This window comes from Oncorhynchus keta, chromosome 26 (assembly GCF_023373465.1).
Source record: "Oncorhynchus keta strain PuntledgeMale-10-30-2019 chromosome 26, Oket_V2, whole genome shotgun sequence".
NCBI classification, from domain to species: domain Eukaryota; kingdom Metazoa; phylum Chordata; class Actinopteri; order Salmoniformes; family Salmonidae; genus Oncorhynchus; species Oncorhynchus keta.
In genome coordinates this window covers 36,759,170-36,778,546 of record NC_068446.1, presented here as the reverse complement: position 1 = coordinate 36,778,546, position 19,377 = coordinate 36,759,170, and the positions used below count along the sequence as shown (strand labels likewise).

Here is a 19,377-nt window from a genome sequence, read left to right as displayed (position 1 = left end):
ACTCTTATTTCTTAACTGCTTTTGCAACGTTCTGTATTTGATATTTTTGAGTTGGAGAACTCTTGGTCATAACAGACATTTTCATGTCTAGAGGCTGATCCATCCCTCTGGGCAGTGTATATTAGAGGCTGATCCATCCCTCTGGGCAGTGTATATTAGAGGCTGATCCATTCCTCTGGGCAGTGTATATTAGAGACTGATCCATCCCTCTGGGCAGTGTATATTAGAGGCTGATCCATCCCTCTGGGCAGTGTATATTAGAGGCTGATCCATCCCTCTGGGCAGTGTATATTAGAGGCTGATCCATACCTCTGGGCAGTTTATATTAGAGGCTGATCCATCCCTCTGGGCAGTGTATATTAGAGGCTGATCCATCTCTCTGGGCAGTGTATATTAGAGGCTGATCCATCCCTCTGGGCAGTGTATATTAGAGGCTGATCCATACCTCTGGGCAGTTTATATTAGAGGCTGATCCATCCCTCTGGGCAGTGTATATTAGAGGCTGATCCATCCCTCTGGGCAGTGTATATTAGAGGCTGATCCATCCCTCTGGGCAGTGTATATTAGAGGCTGATCCATCCCTCTGGGCAGTGTATATTAGAGGCTGATCCATCCCTCTGGGCAGTGTATATTAGAGGCTGATCCATCCCTCTGGGCAGTGTATATTAGAGGCTGATCCATCCCTCTGGGCAGTGTATATTAGAGGCTGATCCATCCCTCTGGGCAGTTTATATTAGAGGCTGATCCATCCCTCTGGGCAGTGTATATTAGAGGCTGATCCATCCCTCTGGGCAGTGTATATTAGAGGCTGATCCATCCCTCTGGGCAGTGTATATTAGAGGCTGATCCATCCCTCTGGGCAGTTTATATTAGAGGCTGATCCATCCCTCTGGGCAGTTTATATTAGAGGCTGATCCATACCTCTGGGCAGTGTATATTAGAGGCTGATCCATCCCTCTGGGCAGTGTATATTAGAGGCTGATCCATCTCTTTGGGCAGTTTATATTAGAGACTGATCCATACCTCTGGGCAGTGTATATTAGAGGCTGATCCATCCCTCTGGGCAGTGTATATTAGAGGCTGATCCGTCCCTCTGGGCAGTGTATATTAGAGGCTGATCCCTCCCTTGGCTGGGCAGTGTATATTAGAGGCTGATCCACCCCTCTGGGCAGTGTATATTAGAGGCTGATCCACCCCTCTGGGCAGTGTATATTAGAGGCTGATCCATCCCTCTGGGAAGTGTATATTATAGCATTTAAAGGCCCAGTACAGTCAACATTTGGATTTTTGTGTTTTATATATATTTCCACACTATGAGGTTGGAATAATACTGTGAAATTGTGAAAATTATGATCATGCCTTTTTGGTGTAAGAGCTGTTTGGAATGTCAGTCTGTTTTGGTTGGGTGACTTTTTGGCCTGAATGGTGACATATCCAGGAGCTAAATTTATTAAAAATATTATAAATATTATCCAGTTTGTTTTTGAACATTTGAATTGAAAACAATGACAGTAAGGTACCGAATTGTTACCCAGAAAAGATTCAATATTGAGAAACAAATAGCTACATTGAACTTTTAATACAGATGTCTTTCAAGATATAATATTTTCTATTGTCCCGTAAAATCAAATTCCTTGCTCACGTAAGAACCTGAAGTCATCAGGAACTTCTTTGTCTCTGAAATCACAACATCATCTGTGTCTCTGAGCTGGATTGAACCATTGGGAAACAGATCCTTCTATAGAGTAGAATGGACTGGTGGCAGTAGAGATATGAATTGAACTACCATTGAGACAGCCTTTAATGTAACTGAGCTAACTGCTGGAGTGCAGTACAGACTCATAGTTGCTGCAGTCGCTGCTGATAAGACTACTGAAGGATTACCCATCATTTTTAACCAGTATATCTGTCAGTCACTGTAGTTTTGGTTCACATAATTCTCTCTTATGAAGGGAGTGTAGACACCAACTGAACCAGAATATTTAGGAAATGTGTTTATCTGCAATCAACTGCAAAATTGGGCTTGGATAGTATGATTAAGTCCTTGTCCTTTATTGAAAACACCTTTTTTGTCCCCAAAACGTTTCATGTCATTGATAATGCTTACTATCTTTAAATATGTTTTTAGAGGTACCACTTTTGTGTCCTACATACTGACCTTAGATGTATGTAGAATTAGCATGCTTCTGATCATATATATAGAGTGTATGGTGATTACCATGAATAATAATGATTCTGGTGATCTTTTCCCAAAATATAACTTTCTTGCACGCACAGAGCCTGCAGTCATCAGGAACCTGACTGTCACTGAAATCACAACATCATCTGTGTCTCTAAGCTGGATTGAACCATTGGGAAACAGCTCCTTCTATAGAGTAGAATGGACTGGTGGCAGTAGAGATATGAATACAACTACCAATGTGACAGCCTTTAATGTAACTGAGCTGACTGCTGGAGTGAAATACACATTCAAGGTCACTGCAGTGGCTGGTGATAATATAACTAAAGGAAAAGCTCAGGAGAAAGCACTCTTTACAAGTAAGCCTTTTCATTGGAATGGTCTTAATATTTTCTCTGAAGTGGAACCATGTAATGGTTATGTTAATATCAGTATTTAACAATGAGAGGGCAATAAGAGGAAGGGTAAGGTCCTCTTTCTTTTTTTTAATCAAAAGTGTTGAAATCCTGGGATAGAGTACTGTAGGTAGGTACTAGGTAATCTAATGGTGTGTTCTTCTCCCAAAATGTACATTTCTTGCATGCACAGAGCCTGAAGTCATTAGGAACCTTAGTGTCTCTGAAATCACAACATCATCTGTGTCTCTGAGCTGGATTGAACCATCGGGAAACAGATCCTTCTATAGAGTAGAATGGACTGGTGGCAGTAGAGATATGAATACAACTACCAATGTGACAGCCTTTAACGTAACTGAGCTGACTGCTGGAGTGAAATACACATTCAGGGTCACTGCAGTGGCTGGAGATGAGATGACTGAAGGCAAACATATCAGTGTTTCACTCTTTACAAGTAAGATGAAGTTTAAATTGTCTGGACTCTTATTTCTTAACTGCTTTTTGCAACGTTCTGTATTTGATATTTTTGAGTTGGAGAACTCTTGGTCATAACGGACATTTTTCATGTCTAGAGGCTGATCCATCCCTCTGGGCAGTGTATATTAGAGGCTGATCCATCCCTCTGGGCAGTGTATATTAGAGGCTGATCCATTCCTCTGGGCAGTGTATATTAGAGACTGATCCATCCCTCTGGGCAGTGTATATTAGAGGCTGATCCATCCCTCTGGGCAGTGTATATTAGAGGCTGATCCATCCCTCTGGGCAGTGTATATTAGAGGCTGATCCATACCTCTGGGCAGTTTATATTAGAGGCTGATCCATCCCTCTGGGCAGTGTATATTAGAGGCTGATCCATCTCTCTGGGCAGTGTATATTAGAGGCTGATCCATCCCTCTGGGCAGTGTATATTAGAGGCTGATCCATACCTCTGGGCAGTTTATATTAGAGGCTGATCCATCCCTCTGGGCAGTGTATATTAGAGGCTGATCCATCCCTCTGGGCAGTGTATATTAGAGGCTGATCCATCCCTCTGGGCAGTGTATATTAGAGGCTGATCCATCCCTCTGGGCAGTGTATATTAGAGGCTGATCCATCCCTCTGGGCAGTGTATATTAGAGGCTGATCCATCCCTCTGGGCAGTGTATATTAGAGGCTGATCCATCCCTCTGGGCAGTGTATATTAGAGGCTGATCCATCCCTCTGGGCAGTGTATATTAGAGGCTGATCCATCCCTCTGGGCAGTTTATATTAGAGGCTGATCCATCCCTCTGGGCAGTGTATATTAGAGGCTGATCCATCCCTCTGGGCAGTGTATATTAGAGGCTGATCCATCCCTCTGGGCAGTGTATATTAGAGGCTGATCCATCCCTCTGGGCAGTGTATATTAGAGGCTGATCCATCCCTCTGGGCAGTGTATATTAGAGGCTGATCCATCTCTTTGGGCAGTTTATATTAGAGACTGATCCATACCTCTGGGCAGTGTATATTAGAGGCTGATCCATCCCTCTGGGCAGTGTATATTAGAGGCTGATCCGTCCCTCTGGGCAGTGTATATTAGAGGCTGATCCCTCCCTTTGGGCAGTGTATATTAGAGGCTGATCCACCCCTCTGGGCAGTGTATATTAGAGGCTGATCCACCCCTCTGGGCAGTGTATATTAGAGGCTGATCCATCCCTCTGGGAAGTGTATATTATAGCATTTAAAGGCCCAGTACAGTCAACATTTGGATTTTTGTGTTTTATATATATTTCCACACTATGAGGTTGGAATAATACTGTGAAATTGTGAAAATTATGATCATGCCTTTTTGGTGTAAGAGCTGTTTGGAATGTCAGTCTGTTTTGGTTGGGTGACTTTTTGGCCTGAATGGTGACATATCCAGGAGCTAAATTTATTAAAAATATTAAAAATATTATCCAGTTTGTTTTTGAACATTTGAATTGAAAACAATGACAGTAAGGTACCGAATTGTTACCCAGAAAAGATTCAATATTGAGAAACAAATAGCTACATTGAACTTTTAATACAGATGTCTTTCAAGATATAATATTTTCTATTGTCCCGTAAAATCAAATTCCTTGCTCACGTAAGAACCTGAAGTCATCAGGAACTTCTTTGTCTCTGAAATCACAACATCATCTGTGTCTCTGAGCTGGATTGAACCATTGGGAAACAGATCCTTCTATAGAGTAGAATGGACTGGTGGCAGTAGAGATATGAATTGAACTACCATTGAGACAGCCTTTAATGTAACTGAGCTAACTGCTGGAGTGCAGTACAGACTCATAGTTGCTGCAGTCGCTGCTGATAAGACTACTGAAGGATTACCCATCATTTTTAACCAGTATATCTGTCAGTCACTGTAGTTTTGGTTCACATAATTCTCTCTTATGAAGGGAGTGTAGACACCAACTGAACCAGAATATTTAGGAAATGTGTTTATCTGCAATCAACTGCAAAATTGGGCTTGGATAGTATGATTAAGTCCTTGTCCTTTATTGAAAACACCTTTTTTGTCCCCAAAACGTTTCATGTCATTGATAATGCTTACTATCTTTAAATATGTTTTTAGAGGTACCACTTTTGTGTCCTACATACTGACCTTAGATGTATGTAGAATTAGCATGCTTCTGATCATATATATAGAGTGTATGGTGATTACCATGAATAATAATGATTCTGGTGATCTTTTCCCAAAATATAACTTTCTTGCACGCACAGAGCCTGCAGTCATCAGGAACCTGACTGTCACTGAAATCACAACATCATCTGTGTCTCTAAGCTGGATTGAACCATTGGGAAACAGCTCCTTCTATAGAGTAGAATGGACTGGTGGCAGTAGAGATATGAATACAACTACCAATGTGACAGCCTTTAATGTAACTGAGCTGACTGCTGGAGTGAAATACACATTCAGGGTCACTGCAGTGGCTGGTGATAATATAACTAAAGGAAAAGCTCAGGAGAAAGCACTCTTTACAAGTAAGCCTTTTCATTGGAATGGTCTTAATATTTTCTCTGAAGTGGAACCATGTAATGGTTATGTTAATATCAGTATTTAACAATGAGAGGGCAATAAGAGGAAGGGTAAGGTCCTCTTTCTTTTTTTTAATCAAAAGTGTTGAAATCCTGGGATAGAGTACTGTAGGTAGGTACTAGGTAATCTAATGGTGTGTTCTTCTCCCAAAATGTACATTTCTTGCATGCACAGAGCCTGAAGTCATTAGGAACCTTAGTGTCTCTGAAATCACAACATCATCTGTGTCTCTGAGCTGGATTGAACCATCGGGAAACAGATCCTTCTATAGAGTAGAATGGACTGGTGGCAGTAGAGATATAAATACAACTACCAATGTGACAGCCTTTAATGTAACTGAGCTGACTGCTGGAGTGAAATACACATTCAGGGTCACTGCAGTGGCTGGAGATGAGATGACTGAAGGCAAACATATCAGTGTTTCACTCTTTACAAGTAAGATGAAGTTTAAATTGTCTGGACTCTTATTTCTTAACTGCTTTTTGCAACGTTCTGTATTTGATATTTTTGAGTTGGAGAACTCTTGGTCATAACGGACATTTTTCATGTCTAGAGGCTGATCCATCCCTCTGGGCAGTGTATATTAGAGGCTGATCCATCCCTCTGGGCAGTGTATATTAGAGGCTGATCCATTCCTCTGGGCAGTGTATATTAGAGACTGATCCATCCCTCTGGGCAGTGTATATTAGAGGCTGATCCATCCCTCTGGGCAGTGTATATTAGAGGCTGATCCATCCCTCTGGGCAGTGTATATTAGAGGCTGATCCATACCTCTGGGCAGTTTATATTAGAGGCTGATCCATCCCTCTGGGCAGTGTATATTAGAGGCTGATCCATCTCTCTGGGCAGTGTATATTAGAGGCTGATCCATCCCTCTGGGCAGTGTATATTAGAGGCTGATCCATACCTCTGGGCAGTTTATATTAGAGGCTGATCCATCCCTCTGGGCAGTGTATATTAGAGGCTGATCCATCCCTCTGGGCAGTGTATATTAGAGGCTGATCCATCCCTCTGGGCAGTGTATATTAGAGGCTGATCCATCCCTCTGGGCAGTGTATATTAGAGGCTGATCCATCCCTCTGGGCAGTGTATATTAGAGGCTGATCCATCCCTCTGGGCAGTGTATATTAGAGGCTGATCCATCCCTCTGGGCAGTGTATATTAGAGGCTGATCCATCCCTCTGGGCAGTGTATATTAGAGGCTGATCCATCCCTCTGGGCAGTTTATATTGGGCTGATCCATCCCTCTGGGCAGTGTATATTAGAGGCTGATCCATCCCTCTGGGCAGTGTATATTAGAGGCTGATCCATCCCTCTGGGCAGTGTATATTAGAGGCTGATCCATCCCTCTGGGCAGTTTATATTAGAGGCTGATCCATCCCTCTGGGCAGTTTATATTAGAGGCTGATCCATACCTCTGGGCAGTGTATATTAGAGGCTGATCCATCCCTCTGGGCAGTGTATATTAGAGGCTGATCCATCTCTTTGGGCAGTTTATATTAGAGACTGATCCATCCCTCTGGGCAGTGTATATTAGAGGCTGATCCATCCCTCTGGGCAGTGTATATTAGAGGCTGATCCATCCCTCTGGGCAGTTTATATTAGAGGCTGATCCATCCTCTGGGCAGTTTATATTAGAGGCTGATCCATACCTCTGGGCAGTGTATATTAGAGGCTGATCCATCCCTCTGGGCAGTGTATATTAGAGGCTGATCCGTCCCTCTGGGCAGTGTATATTAGAGGCTGATCCCTCCCTTTGGGCAGTGTATATTAGAGGCTGATCCACCCCTCTGGGCAGTGTATATTAGAGGCTGATCCACCCCTCTGGGCAGTGTATATTAGAGGCTGATCCATCCCTCTGGGAAGTGTATATTATAGCATTTAAAGGCCCAGTACAGTCAACATTTGGATTTTTGTGTTTTATATATATTTCCACACTATGAGGTTGGAATAATACTGTGAAATTGTGAAAATTATGATCATGCCTTTTTGGTGTAAGAGCTGTTTGGAATGTCAGTCTGTTTTGGTTGGGTGACTTTTTGGCCTGAATGGTGACATATCCAGGAGCTAAATTTATTAAAAATATTAAAAATATTATCCAGTTTGTTTTTGAACATTTGAATTGAAAACAATGACAGTAAGGTACCGAATTGTTACCCAGAAAAGATTCAATATTGAGAAACAAATAGCTACATTGAACTTTTAATACAGATGTCTTTCAAGATATAATATTTTCTATTGTCCCGTAAAATCAAATTCCTTGCTCACGTAAGAACCTGAAGTCATCAGGAACTTCTTTGTCTCTGAAATCACAACATCATCTGTGTCTCTGAGCTGGATTGAACCATTGGGAAACAGATCCTTCTATAGAGTAGAATGGACTGGTGGCAGTAGAGATATGAATTGAACTACCATTGAGACAGCCTTTAATGTAACTGAGCTAACTGCTGGAGTGCAGTACAGACTCATAGTTGCTGCAGTCGCTGCTGATAAGACTACTGAAGGATTACCCATCATTTTTAACCAGTATATCTGTCAGTCACTGTAGTTTTGGTTCACATAATTCTCTCTTATGAAGGGAGTGTAGACACCAACTGAACCAGAATATTTAGGAAATGTGTTTATCTGCAATCAACTGCAAAATTGGGCTTGGATAGTATGATTAAGTCCTTGTCCTTTATTGAAAACACCTTTTTTGTCCCCAAAACGTTTCATGTCATTGATAATGCTTACTATCTTTAAATATGTTTTTAGAGGTACCACTTTTGTGTCCTACATACTGACCTTAGATGTATGTAGAATTAGCATGCTTCTGATCATATATATAGAGTGTATGGTGATTACCATGAATAATAATGATTCTGGTGATCTTTTCCCAAAATATAACTTTCTTGCACGCACAGAGCCTGCAGCCATCAGGAACCTGACTGTCACTGAAATCACAACATCATCTGTGTCTCTAAGCTGGATTGAACCATTGGGAAACAGCTCCTTCTATAGAGTAGAATGGACTGGTGGCAGTAGAGATATGAATACAACTACCAATGTGACAGCCTTTAATGTAACTGAGCTGACTGCTGGAGTGAAATACACATTCAGGGTCACTGCAGTGGCTGGTGATAATATAACTAAAGGAAAAGCTCAGGAGAAAGCACTCTTTACAAGTAAGCCTTTTCATTGGAATGGTCTTAATATTTTCTCTGAAGTGGAACTATGTAATGATTATGTTAATATCAGTATTTAACAATGAGAGGGCAATAAGAGGAAGGGTAAGGTCCTCTTTCTTTTTTTAAAATCAAAAGTGTTGAAATCCTGGGATAGAGTACTGTAGGTAGGTACTAGGTAATCTAATGGTGTGTTCTTCTCCCAAAATGTACATTTCTTGCATGCACAGAGCCTGAAGTCATTAGGAACCTTAGTGTCTCTGAAATCACAACATCATCTGTGTCTCTGAGCTGGATTGAACCATCGGGAAACAGATCCTTCTATAGAGTAGAATGGACTGGTGGCAGTAGAGATATAAATACAACTACCAATGTGACAGCCTTTAACGTAACTGAGCTGACTGCTGGAGTGAAATACACATTCAGGGTCACTGCAGTGGCTGGAGATGAGATGACTGAAGGCAAACATATCAGTGTTTCACTCTTTACAAGTAAGATGAAGTTTAAATTGTCTGGACTCTTATTTCTTAACTGCTTTTTGCAACGTTCTGTATTTGTTATTTTTGAGTTGGAGAACTCTTGGTCATAACGGACATTTTTCATGTCTAGAGGCTGATCCATCCCTCTGGGCAGTGTATATTAGAGGCTGATCCATCCCTCTGGGCAGTGTATATTAGAGGCCGATCCATCCCTCTGGGCAGTGTATATTAGAGGCTGATCCATACCTCTGGGCAGTTTATATTAGAGGCTGATCCATCCCTCTGGGCAGTGTATATTAGAGGCTGATCCATCTCTCTGGGCAGTGTATATTAGAGGCTGATCCATCCCTCTGGGCAGTGTATATTAGAGGCTGATCCATACCTCTGGGCAGTTTATATTAGAGGCTGATCCATCCCTCTGGGCAGTGTATATTAGAGGCTGATCCATCCCTCTGGGCAGTGTATATTAGAGGCTGATCCATCCCTCTGGGCAGTGTATATTAGAGGATGATCCATCCCTCTGGGCAGTGTATATTAGAGGCTGATCCATCCCTCTGGGCAGTGTATATTAGAGGCTGATCCATCCCTCTGGGCAGTGTATATTAGAGGCTGATCCATCCCTCTGGGCAGTGTATATTAGAGGCTGATCCATCCCTCTGGGCAGTGTATATTAGAGGCTGATCCATCCCTCTGGGCAGTTTATATTAGAGGCTGATCCATCCCTCTGGGCAGTTTATATTAGAGGCTGATCCATACCTCTGGGCAGTGTATATTAGAGGCTGATCCATCCCTCTGGGCAGTGTATATTAGAGGCTGATCTATCCCTTTGGGCAGTTTATATTAGAGACTGATCCATCCCTCTGGGCAGTGTATATTAGAGGCTGATCCATCCCTCTGGGCAGTGTATATTAGAGGCTGATCCATCCCTCTGGGCAGTTTATATTAGAGGCTGATCCATCCCTCTGGGCAGTTTATATTAGAGGCTGATCCATACCTCTGGGCAGTGTATATTAGAGGCTGATCCATCCCTCTGGGCAGTGTATATTAGAGGCTGATCCCTCCCTTTGGGCAGTGTATATTAGAGGCTGATCCCTCCCTTTGGGCAGTGTATATTAGAGGCTGATCCACCCCTCTGGGCAGTGTATATTAGAGGCTGATCCACCCCTCTGGGCAGTGTATATTAGAGGCTGATCCATCCCTCTGGGAAGTGTATATTATAGCATTTAAAGGCCCAGTACAGTCAACATTTGGATTTTTGTGTTTTATATATATTTCCACACTATGAGGTTGGAATAATACTGTGAAATTGTGAAAATTATGATCGTGCCTTTTTGGTGTAAGAGCTGTTTGGAATGTCAGTCTGTTTTGGTTGGGTGACTTTTTGGCCTGAATGGTGACATATCCAGGAGCTACATTTATTAAAAATATTAAAAATATTATCCAGTTTGTTTTTGAACATTTGAATTGAAAACAATGACAGTAAGGTACCGAATTGTTACCCAGAAAAGATTCAATATTGAGAAACAAATAGCTACATTGAACTTTTAATACAGATGTCTTTCAAGATATAATATTTTCTATTGTCCCGTAAAATCAAATTCCTTGCTCACGTAAGAACCTGAAGTCATCAGGAACTTCTTTGTCTCTGAAATCACAACATCATCTGTGTCTCTGAGCTGGATTGAACCATTGGGAAACAGATCCTTCTATAGAGTAGAATGGACTGGTGGCAGTAGAGATATGAATTGAACTACCATTGAGACAGCCTTTAATGTAACTGAGCTAACTGCTGGAGTGCAGTACAGACTCATAGTTGCTGCAGTCGCTGCTGATAAGACTACTGAAGGATTACCCATCATTTTTAACCAGTATATCTGTCAGTCACTGTAGTTTTGGTTCACATAATTCTCTCTTATGAAGGGAGTGTAGACACCAACTGATCCAGAATATTTAGGAAATGTGTTTATCTGCAATCAACTGCAAAATTGGGCTTGGATAGTATGATTAAGTCCTTGTCCTTTATTGAAAACACCTTTTTTTGTCCCCAAAACGTTTCATGTCATTGATAATGCTTACTATCTTTAAATATGTTTTTAGAGGTACCACTTTTGTGTCCTACATACTGACCTTAGATGTATGTAGAATTAGCATGCTTCTGATCATATATATAGAGTGTATGGTGATTACCATGAATAATAATGATTCTGGTGATCTTTTCCCAAAATATAACTTTCTTGCACGCACAGAGCCTGCAGCCATCAGGAACCTGACTGTCACTGAAATCACAACATCATCTGTGTCTCTAAGCTGGATTGAACCATTGGGAAACAGCTCCTTCTATAGAGTAGAATGGACTGGTGGCAGTAGAGATATGAATACAACTACCAATGTGACAGCCTTTAATGTAACTGAGCTGACTGCTGGAGTGAAATACACATTCAGGGTCACTGCAGTGGCTGGTGATAATATAACTAAAGGAAAAGCTCAGGAGAAAGCACTCTTTACAAGTAAGCCTTTTCATTGGAATGGTCTTAATATTTTCTCTGAAGTGGAACCATGTAATGATTATGTTAATATCAGTATTTAACAATGAGAGGGCAATAAGAGGAAGGGTAAGGTCCTCTTTCTTTTTTTTTAATCAAAAGTGTTGAAATCCTGGGATAGAGTACTGTAGGTAGGTACTAGGTAATCTAATGGTGTGTTCTTCTCCCAAAATGTACATTTCTTGCATGCACAGAGCCTGAAGTCATTAGGAACCTTAGTGTCTCTGAAATCACAACATCATCTGTGTCTCTGAGCTGGATTGAACCATCGGGAAACAGATCCTTCTATAGAGTAGAATGGACTGGTGGCAGTAGAGATATGAATACAACTACCAATGTGACAGCCTTTAATGTAACTGAGCTGACTGCTGGAGTGAAATACACATTCAGGGTCACTGCAGTGGCTGGAGATGAGATGACTGAAGGCAAAAATATCAGTGTTTCACTCTTTACAAGTAAGATGAAGTTTAAATTGTCTGGACTCTTATTTCTTAACTGCTTTTTGCAACGTTCTGTATTTGATATTTTTGAGTTGGAGAACTCTTGGTCATAACGGACATTTTTCATGTCTAGAGGCTGATCCATCCCTCTGGGCAGTGTATATTAGAGGCTGATCCATCCCTCTGGGCAGTGTATATTAGAGGCTGATCCATTCCTCTGGGCAGTGTATATTAGAGGCTGATCCATCCCTCTGGGCAGTGTATATTAGAGGCTGATCCATCCCTCTGGGCAGTGTATATTAGAGGCTGATCCATCCCTCTGGGCAGTGTATATTAGAGGCTGATCCATCCCTCTGGGCAGTGTATATTAGAGGCTGATCCATCCCTCTGGGCAGTGTATATTAGAGGCTGATCCATCCCTCTGGGCAGTGTATATTAGAGGCTGATCCATCCCTCTGGGCAGTGTATATTAGAGGCTGATCCATTCCTCTGGGCAGTGTATATTAGAGACTGATCCATCCCTCTGGGCAGTGTATATTAGAGGCTGATCCATTCCTCTGGGCAGTGTATATTAGAGGCTGATCCATCCCTCTGGGCAGTGTATATTAGAGGCTGATCCATCCCTCTGGGCAGTGTATATTAGAGGCTGATCCATCCCTCTGGGCAGTGTATATTAGAGGCTGATCCATCCCTCTGGGCAGTGTATATTAGAGGCTGATCCATCCCTCTGGGCAGTGTATATTAGAGGCTGATCCATCCCTCTGGGCAGTGTATATTAGAGGCTGATCCATCCCTCTGGGCAGTGTATATTAGAGGCTGATCCATTCCTCTGGGCAGTGTATATTAGAGACTGATCCATCCCTCTGGGCAGTGTATATTAGAGGCTGATCCATCCCTCTGGGCAGTGTATATTAGAGGCTGATCCATCCCTCTGGGCAGTGTATATTAGAGGCTGATCCATACCTCTGGGCAGTTTATATTAGAGGCTGATCCATCCCTCTGGGCAGTGTATATTAGAGGCTGATCCATCTCTCTGGGCAGTGTATATTAGAGGCTGATCCATCCCTCTGGGCAGTGTATATTAGAGGCTGATCCATACCTCTGGGCAGTTTATATTAGAGGCTGATCCATACCTCTGGGCAGTGTATATTAGAGGCTGATCCATCCCTCTGGGCAGTGTATATTAGAGGCTGATCCATCCCTCTGGGCAGTGTATATTAGAGGCTGATCCATCCCTCTGGGCAGTGTATATTAGAGGCTGATCCATCCCTCTGGGCAGTGTATATTAGAGGCTGATCCATCCCTCTGGGCAGTTTATATTAGAGGCTGATCCATCCCTCTGGGCAGTGTATATTAGAGGCTGATCCATCCCTCTGGGCAGTGTATATTAGAGGCTGATCCATCCCTCTGGGCAGTGTATATTAGAGGCTGATCCATCCCTCTGGGCAGTTTATATTAGAGGCTGATCCATCCCTCTGGGCAGTTTATATTAGAGGCTGATCCATACCTCTGGGCAGTGTATATTAGAGGCTGATCCATCCCTCTGGGCAGTGTATATTAGAGGCTGATCCATCCCTTTGGGCAGTTTATATTAGAGACTGATCCATCCCTCTGGGCAGTGTATATTAGAGGCTGATCCATCCCTCTGGGCAGTGTATATTAGAGGCTGATCCATCCCTCTGGGCAGTTTATATTAGAGGCTGATCCATCCCTCTGGGCAGTTTATATTAGAGGCTGATCCATACCTCTGGGCAGTGTATATTAGAGGCTGATCCATCCCTCTGGGCAGTGTATATTAGAGGCTGATCCGTCCCTCTGGGCAGTGTATATTAGAGGCTGATCCATCCCTTTGGGCAGTTTATATTAGAGACTGATCCATCCCTCTGGGCAGTGTATATTAGAGGCTGATCCCTCCCTTTGGGCAGTGTATATTAGAGGCTGATCCACCCCTCTGGGCAGTGTATATTAGAGGCTGATCCACCCCTCTGGGCAGTGTATATTAGAGGCTGATCCATCCCTCTGGGAAGTGTATATTATAGCATTTAAAGGCCCAGTACAGTCAACATTTGGATTTTTGTGTTTTATATATATTTCCACACTATGAGGTTGGAATAATACTGTGAAATTGTGAAAATTATGATCATGCCTTTTTGGTGTAAGAGCTGTTTGGAATGTCAGTCTGTTTTGGTTGGGTGACTTTTTGGCCTGAATGGTGACATATCCAGGAGCTAAATTTATTAAAAATATTAAAAATATTATCCAGTTTGTTTTTGAACATTTGAATTGAAAACAATGACAGTAAGGTACCGAATTGTTACCCAGAAAAGATTCAATATTGAGAAACAAATAGCTACATTGAACTTTTAATACAGATGTCTTTCAAGATATAATATTTTCTATTGTCCCGTAAAATCAAATTCCTTGCTCACGTAAGAACCTGAAGTCATCAGGAACTTCTTTGTCTCTGAAATCACAACATCATCTGTGTCTCTGAGCTGGATTGAACCATTGGGAAACAGATCCTTCTATAGAGTAGAATGGACTGGTGGCAGTAGAGATATGAATTGAACTACCATTGAGACAGCCTTTAATGTAACTGAGCTAACTGCTGGAGTGCAGTACAGACTCATAGTTGCTGCAGTCGCTGCTGATAAGACTACTGAAGGATTACCCATCATTTTTAACCAGTATATCTGTCAGTCACTGTAGTTTTGGTTCACATAATTCTCTCTTATGAAGGGAGTGTAGACACCAACTGAACCAGAATATTTAGGAAATGTGTTTATCTGCAATCAACTGCAAAATTGGGCTTGGATAGTATGATTAAGTCCTTGTCCTTTATTGAAAACACCTTTTTTTGTCCCCAAAACGTTTCATGTCATTGATAATACTTACTATCTTTAAATATGTTTTTAGAGGTACCACTTTTGTGTCCTACATACTGACCTTAAATGTATGTAGAATTAGCATGCTTCTGATCATATATATAGAGTGTATGGTGATTACCATGAATAATAATGATTCTGGTGATCTTTTCCCAAAATATAACTTTCTTGCACGCACAGAGCCTGCAGTCATCAGGAACCTGACTGTCACTGAAATCACAACATCATCTGTGTCTCTAAGCTGGATTGAACCATTGGGAAACAGCTCCTTCTATAGAGTAGAATGGACTGGTGGCAGTAGAGATATGAATACAACTACCAATGTGACAGCCTTTAACGTAACTGAGCTGACTGCTGGAGTGAAATACACATTCAGGGTCACTGCAGTGGCTGGAGATGAGATGACTGAAGGCAAACATATCAGTGTTTCACTCTTTACAAGTAAGTTGAAGTTTAAATTGTCTGGACTCTTATTTCTTAACTGCTTTTTGCAACGTTCTGTATTTGATATTTTTGAGCTGCAGAACTCTTGGTCATAACGGACATTTTTCATGTCTAGAGGCTGATCCATCCCTCTGGGCAGTTTATATTAGAGGCTGATCCATCCCTCTGGGCAGTTTATATTGGAGGCTGATCCATCCCTCTGGGCAGTGTATATTGGAGGCTGATCCATCCCTCTGGGCAGTGTATATTAGAGGCTGATCCATCCCTTTGGGCAGTGTATATTAGAGGCTGATCCATACCTCTGGGCAGTGTATATTAGAGGCTGATCCATACCTCTGGGCAGTGTATATTAGAGGCTGATCCATACCTCTGGGCAGTGTATATTAGAGGCTGATCCATCCCTCTGGGCAGTGTATATTAGAGGCTGATCCATCCCTCTGGGCAGTTTATATTAGAGGCTGATCCATCCCTCTGGGCAGTGTATATTAGAGGCTGATCCATACCTCTGGACAGTGTATATTAGAGGCTGATCCATCCCTCTGGGCAGTGTATATTAGAGGCTGATCCATACCTCTGGGCAGTGTATATTAGAGGCTGATCCATCCCTCTGGGCAGTGTATATTAGAGGCTGATCCATACCTCTGGGCAGTGTATATTAGAGGCTGATCCATACCTCTGGGCAGTGTATATTAGAGGCTGGTCCATCCCTCTGGGCAGTGTATATTAGAGACTGATCCACCCCTCTGGGCAGTGTATATTAGAGGCTGATCCATACCTCTGGGCAGTGTATATTAGAGGCTGATCCATACCTCTGGGCAGTGTATATTAGAGGCTGGTCCATCCCTCTGGGCAGTGTATATTAGAGGCTGATCCATACCTCTGGGCAGTGTATATTAGAGGCTGATCCATCCCTCTGGGAAGTGTATATTAGAGGCTGATCCACCCCTCTGGGCAGTGTATATTAGAGGCTGATCCATCCCTCTGGGCAGTGTATATTAGAGGCTGATCCATACCTCTGGGCAGTGTATATTAGAGGCTGATCCATACCTCTGGGCAGTGTATATTAGAGGCTGATCCATACCCCGGGCAGTGGATATTGTGGCCGTTAAAGGCCCAGTGTAGTCACGTGATTTTCCTGTGTATTGTATTTTTCTAAACTGTGATGTTGGAATAATACTCTGAAATGGTGAAGATTATGTTAATTCTCTTTTAATGTAGGAGCTGTTTGAAAGAAAACGCCTGACATTTCAATCTGTTTTGGTGGGAGGAGTTTTGGCCTGCCCTGTGACATCACCTGGGGATACATTTGTTTAAAGACCAATATGAACGAGTTGCAAACCTCGCTGCTAATAACAGCTCGTTTAAAGTTTTCCCCAACCCCACTCAGACCTCTACTAGACAGTCTCAGCTAAATTCCTGCTTGACAAGTTGCTCTATTTTAAAATAAGCCATAGTTGTTATTTTTTTTTACCATTTAATTGAAAACATTCACAGTAAGTTACTTAATTGTTACCCAGACATGATTTGATATTGTGATGAAAATGGCGGCATTGTACTTTTAGTACTGATGTCTTTGAAGATATATTATTGTCTAGTGTAGACTTTTGCGGTATATCGTGTTTACTGTGTACCGGGGTGTTATGAAATAGCCACGAGATGGTTTTTCAATACCGTCAATACTGTTGAAACTATTTCTTTGAAGTTTTTCTATACAGTTTCATATTTGTAGCTACTTTTTAAGTAAATGTGTCAGAAGGTGAAGCAGGTTGCATTCTTCATTTCACCTGTCACATTATTTGACATTATTAAGCTTACTGTAGTTCACCAGAATAGTGAGCCAGTCACGTTTTACTTTATAAATAGCACAACTGGCGAGAGCGGGAGCCGGTGAGTCAAGCTGTGTATTGACAGGGGTTGCGTTTGATATTGAAAGTCACCTGTTGTTTTTTTGCTTCAACCGAGTTGTCAGGGATGTGCAACTATAGTTTTCCTTCACAGAAAGTACATTAGTGCAACACATTCGGCAGAAAATTGCTTATTTTTCATGAGATGAGAACAGAAGCGCAATGCTATTTGGCTGGTAGGCTAAATCAGCTTACAAAGAAAAAGTAGTCTTTTCTTGCAAAAACTTTTCTAGCCATCATATTTCTAATGTTTATCATAGAGAGAATGTATCCAGCTACGTTTCCTAATGTTTTTCTTAAAGTTAATCTTACATTTTACCAAAGAAAAGTACGCTGGCTACACTGAGAAAAGTGCTGGAGTAAAGTAGCCGCACATCAGTCAGAGCTCTGTCTGCTGGTAGAATGCCCGTTCGTGTGCAACTGAAGCGCAACATTTGTCTGATGCTGAGCAGAAATCACAATAAGAATCATTTTAGATCTGCGTTTACAAAACTCAGCAAGATATTTCTTATGAATTTATATATTTTACCTGTGTGTATAACTAAGAATTCGGCATTAGTGCGACCCCTACGTTTATTTTGCTAGTTGTCTAAGTAAGTGACTGAATGAATAAGGTGATGGGACATCATATTGTGTTGTCTTTCTGCCGTGTTTGAGAAGTTAAAGGCCTTTTGGATGAGTTATCTGTACAGCGGCTACAACTATCTTTCGATTTCCTTGAGTTTTTTCTCCTGTCTGTTCTCGGCCTGTTGTCTTCTCCCCCATCAGCCCGTTGTCTTCTCCCCCATCAGCCCGTCTGCTTCCATCTTCATCGAGCAGAGCAGGCAGTCCTGTTGCCCTAGCAACTCCGGACTCCACACAGACACAGCATTTACACCTGCTGCTCCAGAGCCAGTACTGTTCATTTGCACAATGTCTCTTGTTCACATTCGCTTGCAAATGTCCAAACTCACCAACAATTACAATCGGTAGCTCTTATATATGTATAACGTATTGAGCTGGAGTGCCTGTCTCTTAATAGAAAATGCTTTCGTTTGTGCTCGTTTGCATATTTAGCTAGCAGCCTCTATGGAAATGTGCTATCATTTGTGCTAATTTTGTTAGCATTCTGGTAACAGACTCCCAAAGGGCTTCTAATTTTTTGCGCCCCCTTCAGTACTAAACCTGTAATACCGTAAATTCCTGCCTGAGAGAAGGACGTTATGATGATACACAAATCTGAATACCGCCCAACCCTTGTCTAGTGTCCCCTAAAATCACCTTTCTTGCTCACGTAAGAACCTGAAGTCATCAGGAACCTCGTTGTCTCTGAAATCACAACATCATCTGTGTCTCTGAGCTGGATTGAACCATTGGAAAACAGATCCTTCTATAGAGTAGAGTGGACTGATGGCAGTAGAGATATGAATTGAACTACCATTGAGACAGCCTTTAATGTAACTGAGCTAACTGCTGGAGTGCAGTACAGACTCATAGTTGCTGCAGTCGCTGCTGATAAGACTATTGAAGGATTACCCATCATGTTTAACCAGTATATCTGTCAGTCACTGTAGTTTTGGTTCACATAATTTTCTCTTATGAAGGGAGTGTAGACTCCAACTGATCCAGAATATTTAGGAAATGTGTTTATCTGCAATCAACTGCAAAATTGGGCTTGGATAGTATGATTAAGTGCTTGTCCTTTATTGAAAACTCCCTTTTTTGTCCCCAAAACGTTTCATGTCATTAATAATGCTTACTATCTTTAAATATGTTTTTAGAGGTACCACTTTTGTGTCCTACATACTGACCTTAAATGTATGTAGAATTAGCATGCTTCTGATCATATATATAGAGTGTATGGTGATTACCATGAATAATAATGATTCTGGTGATCTTTTCCCAAAATATAACTTTCTTGCACGCAC

The 19,377-nt window shown here is 41.9% G+C and overlaps 1 protein-coding gene and 1 long non-coding RNA gene across 56 annotated transcripts in view; one reads left to right on the top strand and one right to left on the bottom strand.

The window, feature by feature from the left end:
• The window catches only part of LOC118359331 (receptor-type tyrosine-protein phosphatase eta-like), a 104,217-nt gene that overhangs the window by 63,508 nt on the left and 21,332 nt on the right, over positions 1-19,377 (top strand). For 11 of the 50 annotated variants that reach the window (XM_052480654.1, XM_052480639.1, XM_052480640.1 and 8 more), the window contains 9 exons: positions 2,278-2,538; positions 2,768-3,028; positions 5,296-5,556; positions 5,786-6,046; positions 8,515-8,775; positions 9,006-9,266; positions 11,501-11,761; positions 11,992-12,252; positions 15,303-15,563. The exons of 2 other annotated variants lie outside the window; for them this stretch is intronic. In XM_052480654.1, the coding sequence (XP_052336614.1) occupies positions 2,278-2,538; positions 2,768-3,028; positions 5,296-5,556; positions 5,786-6,046; positions 8,515-8,775; positions 9,006-9,266; positions 11,501-11,761; positions 11,992-12,252; positions 15,303-15,563 (2,349 nt within the window). The remainder of the gene's footprint in view (positions 1-2,277; positions 2,539-2,767; positions 3,029-5,295; positions 5,557-5,785; positions 6,047-8,514; positions 8,776-9,005; positions 9,267-11,500; positions 11,762-11,991; positions 12,253-15,302; positions 15,564-19,377) is intronic. 37 more of the 50 variants (XM_052480675.1, XM_052480673.1, XM_052480677.1 and 34 more) reach the window with 28 other exon arrangements.
• On the bottom strand, positions 99-19,371 carry LOC127912058 (uncharacterized). Of its 6 annotated transcripts, XR_008080320.1 has the most exons (5): positions 16,138-19,371; positions 15,934-16,069; positions 3,501-3,942; positions 446-853; positions 99-411 (listed from the first exon to the last, which is right to left on the bottom strand). It is a non-coding gene; the product is annotated as an uncharacterized LOC127912058 (long non-coding RNA). The 6 variants fall into 6 exon arrangements; XR_008080318.1 differs by lacking the exon at positions 3,501-3,942 and adding an exon at positions 6,519-6,756 and having other exon boundaries at positions 99-853; XR_008080315.1 differs by having other exon boundaries at positions 99-853; positions 16,342-19,371.